A 17,373-nucleotide genomic window follows, 5' to 3' on the forward strand; every position below is an offset into this window, starting at 1 on the left:
CAGGGAGTTGAGAGAGGGACAAAGAGCCATGGAAGGGGTACCTTGAGAGGCTTGGATCTGCTTTACATTGGAAAGGAGCTTTAGTGCCACTGAGATGAGGATCAGAATGTTCCTCCCCATCTCCCTCAAAAATGCCACATGTGTCAGTTTTTGTGCAGCATTGGCTTTTCAGCCAAGCCTACCTGGTTTCAACTCCTGGCTCTGCTACTTTTCTGCCAGTGTAACTTGCAGAGTCTCAGTTTTCTCATCTGTAAAATGGGAGTAATAAATCACAATTCCCTCAGGGCAGTACTGTGAGAATTAAATGAAATGTGCTCAGCACAATAATCAGCACTCAGTAAAAAGTAGTAGCCATAGTGATGATAGAATGCAAACTCTGTATTTTATCCTAAACGTCACAGGGTCAGAGCCACTGAAGGATCAATAGAGGAGGCTCCCGTGCCCTTTCTCAAGAGCTTTGAAGCACTGGGGTCGGAGCTCTCTGGCTGCGTGCATTTAGCAGAAGGGGGCTGAAGTTCTCTCCATTGTTGCACGGGCACCTAGCCGTATGGATGCTGAGCGCCTGCCAGCTCCTCTCCATATCCTGCAACGGAAAGCCTATCCAGGCCTGCTCCCAGGCACCCGCCCGGAGTTGGGCAGTGTTTCCTAAAGTGGGAGCCTAAGACCGCCTGCAACAGAATCACCAGGGCTCTTGTTGCAAAGGCAGATTTCCAGTCCTCATCTATGTCCTTCTCAGCCAGGATCTGTGGGGCACAGGACCCTAGAATCCACATTTTAAATACATTCCCATGACTCTGATGCACCTTAAAGCCTGAGAACCTCTAGAGCAGGGATAGAGCTGGTGGGACTTTGAGTTGCAGTGGCTGGACCCCCAGGCAGGCTTGGTGGGTGGAAGAAATCCACAGGCCTGTGACAGCAGACCCAGGGACGTGCCTGACACCTCTTAGTCTCCAAGAGGAGGACTGGTTTGGAGCAAGGTGACTTCAGAACACAGTGAGAACACTGGCAGTGAGTATTTCCTGGGGCTACCCCCAAACACTCCTGCATCTAATGAAAACTGAAAGGGCCAGAGCCCACTTGCTGTAGAACCAACACATTTGGCATTAAAAAACAAACCCCCAAAACCCCTCTTTATTTTGAAATAATTAGAGATTTGTAAGAAGTTGTAAAAATGGGAGAGTCCCCTGTATCCTTCCCCCAGCTTCCCCTAATTGTGACATATTCCATAACCATAGTACAATGTCAAAACCAGGAAACTGACGTTGATCTAATACTCTTAACTAGACTGCAGACCTTACTCAGCTTACACTGGTTTTTCCGTGCACTTTTGTGTGTGCGTAGTTCTAGACAATTTCATCCTACATTTGATTTTAATAGCCCTCTTCTGTGTCTGGCTGATGTTTGTGCAGTGCTTTAAATACAGAAATATCTAGAAGAAGAAGACAAATTCCCTTTCTGTGTTGTGTCTGCACATTGGGGGTAGGGTGGGGTGGGCAGTTAAGCCTCTGAAATCGTCGAGCTGCATGCGTTTTGATGATCAGTGTGCATCCCTCTTTCAGGCAGAACCCCATGCTAGTATCCATCTGGAGTGCCTTGCGCAGGGATATCTAATTTGTTAAGGAGAAGGAAGCATGGGGCACATGCAGCCACAGTTTTGCTTTGCCTCCAATTGATTTTGTCAGGGCTTAATGATTCCATTTCATGTTTGGCAAATCACATATTTCTCATTGAAGAATGACTGAATTGCAAGCTGGAAGTTTTCAAATGAAGTCATTTACAAACCGGTTGAGTACTTAGGGCTCCTGAACATACCCTTAAACTGTGAAACGTCTTTTCTTTTCTTTTGCTGTTCCTTCCCCTATTCACAGGGCTCAGGAACAGCACAGAGGGATTTTTTTTCTCCCTGCCTCCTTCAGAGCATTACTTTTGGGGTGAGAACCAGTCTAATAACACAGAGGAAAACCTTTTCTAAGACTCAAAGTCACTGGAAATAGGTGTGGGGAGCTTCATCCACCCTCAAAACCAACTGTTTGTATGGCTAAGAAAAGGGGAGCACTTCCTCTCCCTCTCTTAAAAAGGCAAATCAAAAGAGTGTCTGCAGCAGCCCTGGCAAAGTGTCCATGACCTTTGTTCTTGATATTGTCTGCGCGATGGAAGGCAGCCAGGCCTCTGGCTTGTTCCCGGCAGGGGCTTCTTTCTTCGGCTCTTGAAGAACAAGAGTCTAGTGGGAACAACAAGGTGGCATCAGGGCTCCACGGGGGAGCTTTCAGGCCTGGCCTCGTCACCGTCTGCAGACAGCCCTGGTGTGGGGTGGAGGGAGACATTTTCTGTGTCAAGTGCCTGATGTCATACAAAAGGTCTGCGTGTGAACTAAGTACCCCCTGACTCGCTTGCCTTTTCTTTTTTTCTTTTTAAAGAGAGAGCCCAGTCCCCACGCACCGATGTTCTGTGAGTGTGATTGCAGTGGCCCTCCATCAAAGCCTTAGCTTCGGCTCCCAGGGCCTGAGCTGTGTGTGCCCAGACACTCTGCAGCTTACCTCCTGGGCTGGGACTGTGGCAGGCCGGGCCGGTGGGCTGATTGTCAGTGGAGGTACAGCCGGCTTCTGTCCCGCCCCGCTGAGTAAACCTACCCCAGATCAGAAGCCGGCAGCCTTTCAGGACACGTGTGTGCCAAGGCTCGGCCACGTGCCCTTCTGATGCACCTGTTCTTGCTGCCTCCTGGGCGTGGGGGCCATTGGCGGCTAGGTCCACCCTGCCTGAGGCCACTTATTGTCCATTCCCTTGGGGGAGGGCACCGGCCATTAGCTGCTGCCCTTCACCAGCCACACATGTGCCTGACTCACCCAGAGAAAGAAATCAACCACACAGGTCGGTAGCTCTAGGGGTGCACCTGGACTTGATGTCCTATTTTGACAGGTCAGCTCTCCCTGCTGCCTCTCTCTTCGGCCCGTCACTGCATATTCAGTTGCTTCTCACCAATGTTTGCTGTCATCCTAGTCTAAGCCACCACTGTCCCTGTGTGGACTCTGGCCATAAGCTGCAAATGGCCTCCCCACTTGCCCTCGTTCCTCACACGGCATCCAGCCGGTGCAAGCAGCTCACCGCACACCCTGCAGGCGGCTCCTCCCATCGCCTCAGGAAGAATCAGCCATGTCCCTTAGCGAGGCCTGTGGAATCTGTCCCTGTCCCCTTGCTGGCCTCATCTCCTGCCACGCTCACCCTTGCCCACCTGTCCCAGCTTCGCAGACCTGCTTGCTTCTCCCTTGATGTACCAAGTTTGCTCCCAGAGCTCTCTGCACAAATGTCATCTCATCCGGGACAGCGTCCTTGACCACCTTATCTAAGGCGGCAGCCTCACCCCTGCTACTCCGGTCCCATCGATATCTACCTTTTATTTCCTTCACAGCCTTGGCACCGCTGGACCTTGTAATTAAATATATGTAGTGGCTTATTTGCCCGTCGAGTGTCTCCACACTAGAACACAGGCTCCGTGAGTCACGCTTTGTCTGGTTCCAGTGCCCAGTGCGGCGCCCTGCACACAGCAGGCTCGCAGTGACTGTTGATTGAGTGATGAATGCTGTCAGCCAAGGGGCAAGGACCCTTTCTCTCTTAGCTGATGTGTAACCATCACACTGTGACGGCACCCTCACACGGCTATCGTAGGGAGCGTGGGGGGATTGGGCGGCAGCCACGAGCCTTCCCTAGGGCCAGCACACTCTGAGGCTTCCCTGGTGGAGCCCATTTGGGCCGAGCTGGTTAAAGGTGCAGTGATTCTCTTCTGCAACCACACATGAGCTCACCTGCACCCTGCACATGCCCTCTAGTTTGAGTCTGTGATCTCCCACCCCTATGCCTCGGCTAAAGAAGCTTCTTTTACAGGCAGCTGCCGTCCCTGGCTGCCCCCCAACACTCCCCCACCCCCGATGCCATCTTTCATGTCTTCCTGGCAAAATCATACTCATATTTCAGTAGCCAGCTCAAATTTCCCCTCCTTCCCCAAAAGCACTTTTCTTTTCTTTTGAGTGCCACATCAGAAATTAACTTTCTACCCTCCAGCCTCCCCTAGTTCTCTGTTGGTACCCACCACCCCCTTATGATGTGTATCATGTTCAATTCAATAAAGATTGATTGAACACCTATCACGTACCAATTTCTTTACTAAGTCTGGAGGCTCAAAGCTGCAGACATGGTCCCTCTCTTTAAGGTGGTTTTATAGGAAGTAAACACAGCTACCAATCGTAACAGCTACTTTCCCTTACTGAGCACTCGCTGTGTGCCAGGAATTGGGCTAAGTGCTTTGTGCGAGTATCTAATTTAATCCGCCCAGTGCTCTACTGTCGTTATTTACGGAGGAGGAAACTGACTCAGAGAGGTAGAGTAATTTGTCTAAGGTCACACAGCTAATAATGGAGCTGGGACTTGAACCCAGGTCGTTTGGTTCCCAAACACCATGCTTAACCATCAGGCTATACTGCCAGATGACATCATGAAGCTATTTACTTATTTAAGTCCCTTATTCATTGAAAAAAGTTACCGAGCAGTCTACACGTTAGGCACTTCGCTAGGGTTCTTTGCAGAGGAAGTGCCATTTGAACAGGAACTTGAAGGATGAGTAGAGTTTTCCCTGTCAGAAAAGGAATAAAGGAAAGGCATCCAGGCAGAAGGGAAAAAAAGAGGAGGCAATGCAGACTGATGGGGGAGTGGGGACGAGCGTACATCCCTTGGTGTGAGGGATGGCAAATGAGTTTCATCTTGCACGCCAGCTCAGAGCGACGGGGTGGCTACCTGGAGCACAGTGCTGAGAGGGATTCTGAGGCCGAGTCTGCGCTTAGTGAGAAACGGTGCCATGTGGATTGATTACCGATGTCTGCCACAGGTGAAGTGTGGAGTAGCAGCCCTTGAGCTATTATTTGTTCAGGCAGAGTCTCAAGTGTGAGATAGGCATTCAGGAAATAGGACTGGGAAGGCAGGTTGGGGCCACACTTTGGAGGTTCTTAAATGCCAGGGTCAGGTGCAGTAAGCATTCTGTCCTACTTCTACCTATATGAACATTTTTCTGACCTTCCCTCTTGAGTCAGAAACTGGGGAACCTGGAAGTTTCCTTCTTCTCCACTCTCTTTTCACTAACAATTCATTCTCATTTTCAGGTCCAATAGATTGGAAGTGGAATTTCTTATAACAAAATTCCTTTACAACAGAATCGTAGAAGACTAAGTCAAATTTTGGAGACAGACTTTACGTGTCTCTGTGAAAATATCAGCTTATTCACTGAGACGATTCAAGTTAATGACATGATAATACTTTTTGTAACTATAAGAACTACGCATTTGATACTTCTGGAAAAAAAAAGACCCAGTTCTTTCTTTCCCCCAGTTAATCACTGTAGACTGGATTTTTCAGTAATGGTGCTAATGAGTACCTAGCATCTGCATTGCCCTTTATGATTTTTGGACCACTTTTCCTATGCAGAATGTCTCATTTAACCCTTAGTAGTCCCAGGGAAGGACAGTATTTTCATTCTCTCCTTAGAGAGGAGAACACTGAGGCTCAGGGAATTTGTTAATGGAGTCCCAGTTCCTGATTCTTTCAACTTTGCTAAGCCACCTCTCTGAAATATGCTAATACAGTCCTAACGCAGGTTCTAAATTAGAAGGAATACACGTTTTTATAAGTTGAATCTTCACTGGCATGGATCACCCTGTTTACCTCACCCACTGGACTTTGCCTCTTTGAAGTGGATTGAACCAGCACAGCGCCCAGCGCGGGCAGACCTCTGCATGTGGCTGGCTCCTTCTCCCCGCCTGCGTGGAAATGCTCAGAGATGTTGTTCTCTTCCCTTGTAGCCAAAAAAGTAATACATGTACCTGGTGGAAAGTTCAGAGAGCATAAAAGGGTTTGGGGGAAGAGTCAAGTCCCACCCCCCCTGTTCTTTTGGTCCTATTCTAGAAGCAGACTCAATAACACTAGTTTCTGTGTCTCCTTCCAGAAATGTTCTCTGCCCATATAAACATTAGGTTGATAGCCCCTTCTCTTCATACACACGTTGGAGGATACTATAGACTCAGCCCTGCGCTCATTAACAATACAGCAGAGATTTTTCTGTGTCGGTACTTGCTACACAACCCCATTCTTTTCAATAGCTTCTCAGCATTGCGTTGCCTGACACACCATAATTTATTTACCCTGTCCCCTGCTGATGGTCATGCAGGTCATTTCTAGTCTTTTACCATTAATGACAAGGTTTCTCCAAGCATCCTTGTACATGTATCTTTGTATACACAAATATCTTTGGAGGATAAATTACTGGGAGTGGAATTTATTTATTCTTAAGATTCCTAGTATTGAGTATGTTACAGACTTCCTTAGTCACTCACTTCACTGCCTAGTATCCTTTGGGGTGGAAGTTCTGACCTAAATCATACATGCTAGAAGGTAGAGTTTTTGTTCTCAGGCTTTGGCTTTGAGGAAAATAAAACTCCAGATCGCCACTGCCTGTTTAGTGTCCTGCATTTGGAAAGCAGATTGAGTTATCGACATTCTAACTTTACTTCTCTGGGTGGGAAAATCTTAGCTTCTTTTCCTCCAGGTTCCCCTTGCAAACTTTTAGCCACAGTTATTCCTTGCCTCAAGACTATCTCTAACTTCTTCACAAAGGGACTGGGGGTCTCAGCTGCATCATTGTGATGTATTTGAAGCTCATCCTGAATAGGGCTTTGTTATGTAGAAACGGGCCCTTCCCCAGAGCGGGTGTCCTGTCAGGGCTCTGACCTCTTGCTGAACTGGAGAATGGGCTCTGTAAGCCCCCCAGCCACTCCACTCAGGATGACACTCAAAATACTTAACAAATAGTATGAGCTGGGGGCCCCAATCAGGCTAGCCGGGCGCTGGCCCTGGTGCTGAAATAGGATGGTGCTGGAGATCCTTGCTGAGCCAGGTTCTACTCTGAAGGAGAAGCCAGGGTGGGTGGGTAGTGGGTGGGGGCTTTGGAGGTTCAAGGCAACACCATCATCGAACCAATACACTGACATGTTTCAGTCCTTTAACAACTAGTACAGCCGCTCAGCGGCGTGCCAGCTGAACACCAGTCCTAGCTCTCTCTGAGAGGACTTGTGAGATGTGATGTGGTTTAACAAAAAGCTCACCGTTTTGCAGTGGCAGACCAAGTTTGAGTCATACCTGGGTCTCTTATTAGTTATACAGCCTTCAACAAGACACTAACCCTTTTCTTGTCACCAAATGAAGGAGTTTGCACCATGTTATATCTAATGCCTCTTTTGCTCTCGAATCTGAGGAAATAAAACAAGCAAAATGAGCAAGGGGGTAGGTTCCAAACCTGAACTGTTTTCCTGGCATTCTGTGTTTACGTCATAATGACGCCTTTTACCTACCTAATTTCCTTGTTCAAGATTAGCCAAAGAAATGGATCTGGGGGAAGGACCTGAAAAAAGAGAGACTTAATTTTTGGCTTGGGCAGCATGGGGCACATTATAAAATTATGGAACGTGTTGGGTGAAAGACACGTTCAAATTCTGACTTGGCCACAACTGTGTTCATTTGATCATTCATCCATTCATCCATTCACTCCCTAAATATTTATGGAGCCACTGTCAAGTGTTGGCCACTATTCTGGCTCTGAGGATGGAATAATGAATGAAGTAAAGTGCATGCTCTCTTGGAGCTTACATTCTATGTAAGTGAGCCATTTAAACTGGTTGGGCCCATTCTGGACTTAGGTGCTTCCTACCTGTAAATTCTTTAATGGGGCATGGCGCTGGTACTGTTCCTCTCCATTCTGGTGCTATGACAGCCATCACTAATCAGTTATAGCACTCCAAGCAGCCAATCAGTTACTAGAAAATGTTATCCTGGGCTAGATGAATTCCAAAGTCCTTCCCTGCACCAAAATTTCATTCATATTAGTTATTTCTAATGAAATGGAAAGACGATAGTATACTGAGGGAAACTTGTAATAGAACTCCAAATCAAAGAACTATTAAAGCTACTGATTTTACAAGAGAACCACCATCACTTTGGTTTGGTTGGATACAAAAGATATGTGTTTATAAAAATTATTTTAGATCTTTTCGTCTTAGATTTTCCCTCCACAGTCTTTTGCTGCAAGTTCTCCTATTCAGCCAGCTTTTCTTTGATCACTGGATAAAGGAATGGCTCATCAACATTCACTTTTAACTCCCTTCCCTTTGGAAACCTCCTTTATGAAGCCTCCTTTTACTGGAGTCAGGTTGGGCAGAATCAAATCCTGTTCATTTTGATAAATGTTTCTACGATATACTAGATAACTCCACAGCAATCACTAGCAGAAGGGCTTCCCAGGGGGCTGACATGACCGTCAGGTCTCTTACATTCCACTCAACATGGTGGAAGCCAACCAAGGTTGGCTGATATCAACCTCTTGGTGAATTTTTTCCTTGGATTCTGAAGACACCCTTGCAGTGTTTCCATTTCTAATCCCCCCTCTCCACTCCCGTAACTAACCAGCAAGTCCGGTGTGCGCAAATTGAGCTCAAATTGCAAAGAAATAAGGTTTGAAGTATTTTTGTTGGAATTGATAACTCTACCCTTTTGGATTTCCAAATGCATCTCTGAGACTATGAAAACATTGCTCTTATGATTTCCAAGTTGTAATGAACCAGAGGTACCTCTTTATGTAATAAAACATTTTTCTCCATTGAGGAATGAGAGCTGGGGTGTCCAATATCCCAGGCTGAGGCTCCTGTCATTTCTTCCAATATTGGCATTCGGTAGCTTGTACAGAAGTCAACTGTAAGAAGCCCAGGAAAATAGATTATTTTCACCATTTAATTATGGATATTTAAACCAAGGAACATTTTAAGAAAGAGAAAAGTGATCTTTATTTCTCGGTTGTATTTGGTGAATTTTTTTCTTTGAAGGAGGTTGGGATATTGGCAATAAAAAAATCCACATTAGCCTTGTAGGTATTAAATGTAGATGAAATAACTCCATTTTCCCTTTCAGATTTGTTATGGATGCTCCTCTTTTCTAGAACCACAGAATTCTCACACATTTGCAAAATCAAGTGGAAGCCTCCCTAGTTTTAAGGAGTATGGTTAGTAATATTTGCATAGGGTAACATGTTGAGGTTATGTGGAAAGTCTGCAGGGACGAAAAAAAAAAACTGTGCAATTTTAAGTGCATAGATTCTGAAACCAGACTGCTCGAGTTTGAATCCCAGCTCCACCTCTTATTATGTTTTTTTGTTTGTTTGTTTGTTTGTTTTGTTTTTTTTGGTTTTTTTTGTCTTTCTGTACACGGGCCTCTCACTGTTGTGGCCTCTTCCGTTGCAGAGCACAGGCTCCAGACGCGCAGGCTCAGCAGCCATGGCTCACGGGCCCAGCCGCTCTGCGGCATGTGGGATCTTCCCGGACCGGGGCACGAACCCGTGTCCCCTGCATCGGCAGGCGGACTCCCAACCACTGCGCCACCAGGGAAGCCCCACCTCTTATTATTGAACCTTCTCTAAGACTCAGTTTAAAGGGGGACAATAATAGAATCTATCTCATAAATGGTGAAATTAAGCAAGATTATTCCTGAAATGTGCTTAGCATGTTGCCTGGCATATTCTAAGTGTTAAATAAATGTTAATATTTTGGCAGCTGTGCGTCTATTTCCTCATCTATAGACGGGGGATAATAATGAGGATTAAATGAATTTATATATAAATAGATATACATATATTTGTATACAGTAATGTGGACCATAGTGAGTGCTACTGAAGTGTTAAGTGTTATTATTATTACATAAGTTCAAAATGCTTTTCTTAGCATTAGAAGGGCAGGATGTAAAATGGTGAAGCACATAGACCCTGAGCTGGAAACTTGAAATTTCACTCTACTACTTATTAGCTCTGTTACCTTAGGCAAGTTATTTTACCTCTCTATACCTCGGGTTTTTCATCTGTAGAATGGGACTAGGAAAGAATCTCCTTTCTAGGGTTGCTATGAACACAAATTGAGATAGCTCTGTAAAGTGCTTCTCAGGTGGCTGGCATATATTCAGTGTGCAATAACTGTTTGCTAATATTTTCAGACTCTTCATTTAAATGTTTGATGGGAGCTAGGCAGTGGGTTCCAGGAAGAATGTGATGTTGGAAGCAGTGTTTTTCTGGAAATAATTAAAAGGCAGCCATCTTGCTGTTTACAGATGTGGTCACCCTCCTGGGCTTTCTCTTTGCCTCCAGTGGAGAAAACACAGGCATTGTGAAGAAGTTCCCGAGATTTCGGAATCGAGAGCTAGAGGCCACCCGACGCCAGCGGATAGATTACCCAGTGTAAGAAGAGGCCGGTGATGGGGGCCGGTGGGGCGGTAGTGCTCTTTTTATCTGAGGACCAGAGCAGGCTAGTGGAGCTAGTTAGGAAGACCTACCTTTGTAATGTGCTTTGGAAAAATGATGAGATCTACATGGCTTAGGCAGAATTTGTGGACCTGAGAACCTCCAAGCATTCTGAAATTATTCTTGCACTTAGCAATCAATCCTCGCTTGACCTTGTACGCTGGTCCTGGGAATGACCCAAGTAGGCAAGTCAGGTGTTGGAGCCTGAGGCTTTGCAAGGTGTCAGGTGCAGCCAGCCACAGCCCTGCCAGATTGCAGCCTTCACTTTGCCTTTTCTGTCTTGGAAGATTGGATGAGCTGCTTGAAATCTCACAACTTCTGATCTCCTCCACTGATTTCAGCAAAACCCAGATATATTTTTTTCCTTCTGCTGAATTGAAGATGCTGAAATTGTTCGTGGTTCACCTCAGACTGGATGGATTTAGCAGAGTGATTTAATTCTTCCCATGCTGCTGGCTGTAGAAAGATCTTGAGTCACTTTACTAAGCGTATGTTCTTGCTAAGCTTCCTTGTAATAACTTATCTTCATGAGCTTGCTCAGTTGGGTGGGTCAGGAGGGAGCTGTGTGGTACCATCTGTTTGCATATCTTACCACCGATTTGAAGGCCAGTTTATAAAGCCCAGAATATTCTAAAGGTCTTGTTGGGATGAGTCCCCAAAGAACCTGGGGCCACTGCCACTTTAACCCAAAGTGTGAATTGGTTACCGGGGTAATGGAGAGCATTCTCTGTACAGGTTTTGACCTTGATTCATGTTTCACGTGCAAAATGCATTACTCCCAGCTTCTCTTTGAACTGCTGGTCACTAGTACAATGTGTGGCATGGAGCAAGTGTTCTAACAGCAAAGATTTGCTGAATGATTGGTGGATCACATAGCTTGGCTAAATGTGTCCTACTTAAGTTGACCACTGTTATTTTATCCTCACTCCACAAATCACAGATGGACAATATTTTTTCAACTAAAATAGCCCTAGTCCAGAAATGGAACAATTAGAGTAGTTGTTCCACATTGGTCAGCCAGAACTGTGATACTGAATAACCTAATATGGGCATTAAAATTGTATCTGTGTGTCCTGATTAGCATATAGTGATGCCATTTGCAAATTATGGCATTTTTCTGCCTTAGGGCTTTTATCTTTGAAAGAACCAAAATTGCTCAGAAAGCCCTAATTATGTTTTTTTTTTAAATCATTGAAATTAGAACAGCTTCTTATCAAGTCACCTCTTATTAAAATCCAGATTTTTATTCTGTGTTTGGCTTTATAAGCCTTAATCAAGGATTCAAATGGTGGGCCTGTGCGAAGCTCAGAAAGGCACAGGAAGAGTTTTTGGTGCGAGGTACAATGTCTGCTCGTTTTGTACAGCGACGCTTAACTCCTGTCTTTTGCAGTTACTAAAACTACCTCCTTTGTCTCAAAAATGAAGTTTTGCAAGCTGATCTCCCATGATGAACACGAAGGCAAATTCATCCTTTCATTGGAAAGAAAGCAATTTACTCCGTCATTGTTAACTGTAATTACCTGCTCTTGGATGATATCAATCTGCAGAATTTTTTTTTCTCCTCACTCTTATAGGTTTACTGTTTCACTGTGGCTTTATTTACTCCATTATTGCAAGGCCAATCTCTGTGGGATTCTGTATTTTGTTGATTCTAATGAGATGTACGGCACGCCTTCTGTATTTCTTACTGAAGAGGGTAAGTATGAAACAGACCCTTTAGAACGATAGTGTCGTTTTCTTATGCTCTGTCTACTGGCAGATACGTCTGTCTAGAATAAGGAATGTTGTCAATGGGGCAATTCAATGAGAATGATGGTTTCCAAATATGGGATTCAAGTTAAACATTTTTTCTGGAAGCTTAAAACAAACATATACAGATGAATGCACATATGTGTTTTGTTTGTTTTGCTTTGCTTTGCTTTTATTTAAAGGAAGAAGGAATGTGATCTAGTCTTAGAGCTTTTTAGGACAGTCGTCGAAAAGATATAGCCACTTCATTCACTCCTAAGTATTTTCTGTCATTTTCACAAGCTTTCATTTTCCTTTTAGGCCACTTGCATATTCAGATGCATCTGGTCAAAGGAGAAGACCTTGCTGTGAAAACGAAATTCACCATACCCTTGAAGGAGTGGTTTCGCCTGGATATCTCTTTTAATGGTGGCCAGGTACTGAAAGCTCGCTCCGCTGTGATTCCTATCAACATCATCACTTAACTTTAAGCATTGCTGTAAAGTCAGGGAGGTAGGAAATCTGCAAAAACAAATTTGTGGTATCTGATAAACTTTTACAACCATAACACGTTTTAAATCAAATTTTTATCGTTGGAAATTTAAATCATAAGAATTCTATCCCATTTAATTAACTTTTGAAGTGCTTCTTTCGACTATATTGTAAATGAGTAAATAATATAGCCAGCTACATAACCACAGTTATCTGAGCAATTGAAGCCTTTTCTCCTGGCGAGATAGGCTTTGGGGAGATACATGTTAAGAGAGCCTTGGCCATATTTATATAGTGTTATGAAATCTACAACTTTTTTACAGGAAATTTATTGGTTAGTTCAGCCAAGAAATGGTTTGACTGTTTTGGGCAGTTGAAACAATTGCTTATGCTTGGCATTAAACCGACAAATAACAACCAACAAACCTAAGTGATAATTCTGGTGAGGTGGAGGTTCTTTAACTACTTTGTACTATAAAACACTGCACATAATAGTTTCAAGCTTTCATAACACAGATTTTATGAATTATGGCACCAGCAGTGTGGATGTTTGTCAGCTTGCCTTCTGATGGTAACTTTTGGAGGAAGATTCCTGCAGTCACTAATGCATTGTGTATAATAAAAAACTCTGGTATGACACATGTTCTGGATCATTGTTAATTAGTGACATAGTGACCTTGCTCTAATTGGAGATAATTCCATTTCTTCATATATACGATGTTAGTATGCTACTTTTTTCTGGTTACTTTATTTTCTCATCAGCTAATCTTATTGATTTGTAAGTTTCCGATAACAAAACTGGAAAAGACATTTTGCTTGTCTTGTGTATTAGATAATACACAGACTTCCATTTGTGGTTAGGTCTATCACATTTCCTTTTTCTGAAGAGAAAAGAAATCAAGTCAGTCCTTGTAGCTTTCCTGAGGAGAGTCTGTAAGATGTTAGCTGGCAGTTTTTGTATGTTTGTTTCCTTAATGCTGTTAGGTGACATTGCTGTGGTCCATGTTTTAGCTTCTCATTTGCATGAGGATTATGGTGGCATAGCTTGGTTGCTGCTTTCTCTTAAGATCAGCTCAGTACCATGTGTCACTTAGGTATCAAATCATGAGAGCAAATCCCAGATCTTATTTTGCACCAGCTGTATGCAAGGCACTATGCTCAAGGAGCTTACAGACTATTTATGGAAGTCACATTAAGCAGGTGAAGGGGTGTCATAAGGCGAGCTTAATTGCCAAATGATTCATATTGATTCACAGGAGAGAGACAGCACTTCACCCTGGGGTGCTCAGGGGAGGTTTCATAAAGAAGGTTCCTATGGATGGGCAGAGTTTAAATGGAGAAGCAAAGAGGGGGTGCTTTAGCACATCATTGGAGGTTGGCAGATAAACCAGTTTGGAGTAGAAATTCGCTGCCTATAGAACGCTAATAGAAGAAAAAAGTGTCTTTAGGGCTAGACTTTGGAGAATCTGGAATATCATGGAATTTAAAATTCTAGTTGCAAGGCAGCACAGCATCATCGAAGCTTTCGGAGCAGAAGAGTAAATCAAAGTAGTTCTTTAATTAAAGAGATGAAGTTAATGGCAGAGTACATGATCGGGTAAAACAGGAGAGAAGAATTAGGAAGACCAGATGCAGTGGAAAGAAAAAAGCAGTAGATTTTTTTTAGTAAACTTTTGCCGTTTGCCCTTTCGTCTTTCCATCCCATCTGGTCTCCCTGATCACGTAGGTTCCAAAATAGTACTTATTGTTTTTCTACACAAAATCCAGCTCTGTGGTGAGACTACTCTATTCATTGCTTTGACTAAATGGACACATTGGCTTAAAGTAAATGGTTGGTTTAGAGAAACAACTGGTCTGAGTAATTTTCTTCTCTGAACCAACATGCTCTATATGGCTGAATTGGGTTGGATTTTATGAGTTAGCTTTTCTTTCGTAGACATGGTGTTGGAGCCACATCTTTGACAATCTCGTTAAGCCAGAATGTGTTTCCTGAACACTTGCTGTGCACTAGCACTGGGGGGAATAAAGGGAGCCCCTTAACCCCAGGGGCTTATGTTGTAGTCCCAGACACGAGAAGAATACACGACAGCTAACAACATTTGCGACGAAAACATTGTCACCATTGAAATGACAGCGACAATTCTCAGTGCTGAGGGAGAGAGGTTGGGAAGCCACAGTGCATGAAGAACATTCATCCCCTGTCTTGTTTTTCCCCCTAAGGCTCTCCTGGAATTAGAGTCAAATTCCAAGAACTCCTTGTAGTATCTTACACATTTCCTTGTCTGTTTATGCAACAAGCTTTCAAGCACGAATACACCAAATGAACCTTTGGCTGGTAGTGTGGAAGTGTCTACAACTCACTGGGGGAAACTGCATTATAGCTATTTTTATCACATTAAGTCATTTGGAGGGACTTTCCTGGTGGACCAGTGGTTAAGACTCGGAGCTTCCACTGCAGGGGGCATGGGTTCGATCCCTGGACAGGAACTAAGATTCCACATGCCGTACAGTGTGGCCAAAAAAACGTTTAAAAATAAATAAATAAAAATAAAATGACCGAAATACTTCTTTTAAAAACAACGTCAGACCTTCCCTTGTGATGCAGTGCTTAAGAATCCGCCTGCCAATGCAGGGGACACGGGTTCGAGCCCTGGTCCGGGAAGATCCCACATGCCGTGGAGCAACTAAGCCCGTGCGCCACAACTACTGAGCCCCCGTGCCACAACTACTGAAGCCCGCACGCCTAGAGCCTGTGCTCCACAACAAGAGAAACCACTGCTCCCCGCAACTAGATAAAGCCCACTCAGCAATGAAGACCCAATTCAGCCCAAAATAAATAAATTAATTAATTAATTTTAAAAAAAAGTCATTTGGAGAAATTGTGTCTTAAGTCTCGAAATATACACAGGGCTAGTAAACTGCTCCTTTTATTTTTTGCAGAAACTGATCAGGTGAAAGACTATGAAGCCTATTTTATGAGTAACTCATATCCAGGACTGTATTTATGATGTGGGGTCTTGAGGCATAACTGATCCTTGTGTATCTCTCCCAACATAGATAGTAGTAACCACCAGCACTGGACAGGATTTGAAAGACTACCATAATCAGACCATTAGGTAAGTGTGATTTTTCTTTTGATTCAAAATTTGCTGGATGAGGGTTAAGGAACCTTCATATGTTAGCCCTCAACCCTGAAGTTATTTCCACCCTGTCTGATTCAGGTTTTTCAAGCAGGGACTGTGGCTAGTCTGCCCTGTAGCTAATCTTTGTCCTGAAGTTATTTCCACCCTGTCTGATTCAGGTTTTTCAAGCAGGGACTGTGGCTAGTCTGCCCTGTAGCTAATCTTTGTCCTATTTTTTTTCTTTTTTAAATGTACAAAAACTCCATGTTTTCCCCACAACCTTGTTTTTTCCAAGCAAGAGAAACTAGTTCTCTCTCCAGATCTCACTGTAAATTCTTCCTTTCATGACACTTTATAATTTGTTTTCTTTGAAAATTATCTTCTACAAAGGATTCGGAAAAATAAAAATATTAATGTTGCTTATTGAGAGGGGTTGGTAAGTTTTGCCTAGTATAAAACATAAAAGCAGACAGCCTTCATATTTATGTTTATAATGTAAATTTGAAACGTATGCAACTATTGATATTGGGATAACTTTTTAATCTTATATAACAATTCTCTACAAGAGTTACAGAAACTGAGAATTGGGTCTTTTTCCTCATTTGTCGTATATTTTTAATTTGCTCTACATCCCTGTTTAAGAGTGGGTCATATAGTGTCAGAAACATGGGGCATGAGCTCTTCTTTAGGAACTCAGGATATCTCATCATAGCTAGATTTTATATACATATCAATATATATAATGTATATGTATATGTGTAGATTCAAATGCTTAAGAATAGGTAAAGAAGAGAAACAAAAATTAGCAGCTTCATATGTATAATTAAAAAAAATATATCAGGGGACTTCCCTGGCAGTTCAGTGGTTAGGACTCCACACATCCAGTGCAGGGGGCACGGGATCAATTCCTGGTCGGCGGGCTAAGACCCCGCATGCTGCACGGTGAGGGCAAAAACAAAAAAGTATTTTAAAAATGTATCGGGACTGTTGGTCACTTTGGCTGGGGGATGTGGGGGAGGTTCATTCCTTCATCCTTTAGTCATTTCACTATGCTCGGCCAAAAACCATCTCTCCAAACAGGCTCCATTCACTCAGTCTCCAGACAATCCAAAGTTTCCTGGAAACCAATTATTAAAGAAAGGAAAGCCAGGAGGGGTGATGAAAGCAGAGTAGGGGACATACACTCTACTTTTTTTTTTCCCCACCATTTCTGTTTACATTTAAGTCAAACAATTTCTTTTAGGCTCTGGGCACATAGAACAATTCTTATTTTCATGACTGGATTAAAAGATTCGAGTTATAGTGAAAGGCTAAAGCAGTGTTATTCCTTAGCCTGCAAAGAGAAAGTCAGGGGGTGACTTGATAGCAATATTGAAGCATAGAGGCTGAGGCCTTAGAACAGAGCAGAAGTCTTAAGTGCACTGGATTTAGACCAGTGAGGAAGAATTCAACAGATATGCGCTTTGTTATATAACCAGCGGCCGTGGGATCGTCTGTGAAGAGTTTGAGAATAGGAAAGGCCTGGGAGTTTGCTTTGGAGAAACAGCTGGTGTGTGGCCCCTGTAGAAATCTCTCTGAGTGCCCTGTTCTGCCCCAGAAATTAAGGGTTTGCATTTCAGGATGTGAGATCTAAAATAATACCTGCCCTTTCTCCCCTGA

At 43.6% G+C, this 17,373-nt stretch overlaps 1 protein-coding gene across 1 annotated transcript in view; it reads left to right on the forward strand.

Annotated features, from left to right (window-relative positions):
* The window catches only part of LOC131758429 (protein sel-1 homolog 3-like), a 106,623-nt gene that overhangs the window by 20,038 nt on the left and 69,212 nt on the right, over positions 1-17,373 (forward strand). The window contains exons 3-6 of the mRNA XM_059066507.2: positions 10,183-10,309; positions 11,947-12,068; positions 12,422-12,537; positions 15,650-15,708. Of these exons, the coding sequence (XP_058922490.1) occupies positions 10,183-10,309; positions 11,947-12,068; positions 12,422-12,537; positions 15,650-15,708 (424 nt within the window). The remainder of the gene's footprint in view (positions 1-10,182; positions 10,310-11,946; positions 12,069-12,421; positions 12,538-15,649; positions 15,709-17,373) is intronic.

The sequence above is a fragment of the Kogia breviceps genome, chromosome 6, assembly GCF_026419965.1.
Source record: "Kogia breviceps isolate mKogBre1 chromosome 6, mKogBre1 haplotype 1, whole genome shotgun sequence".
In the NCBI taxonomy this organism is placed as follows: domain Eukaryota; kingdom Metazoa; phylum Chordata; class Mammalia; order Artiodactyla; family Physeteridae; genus Kogia; species Kogia breviceps.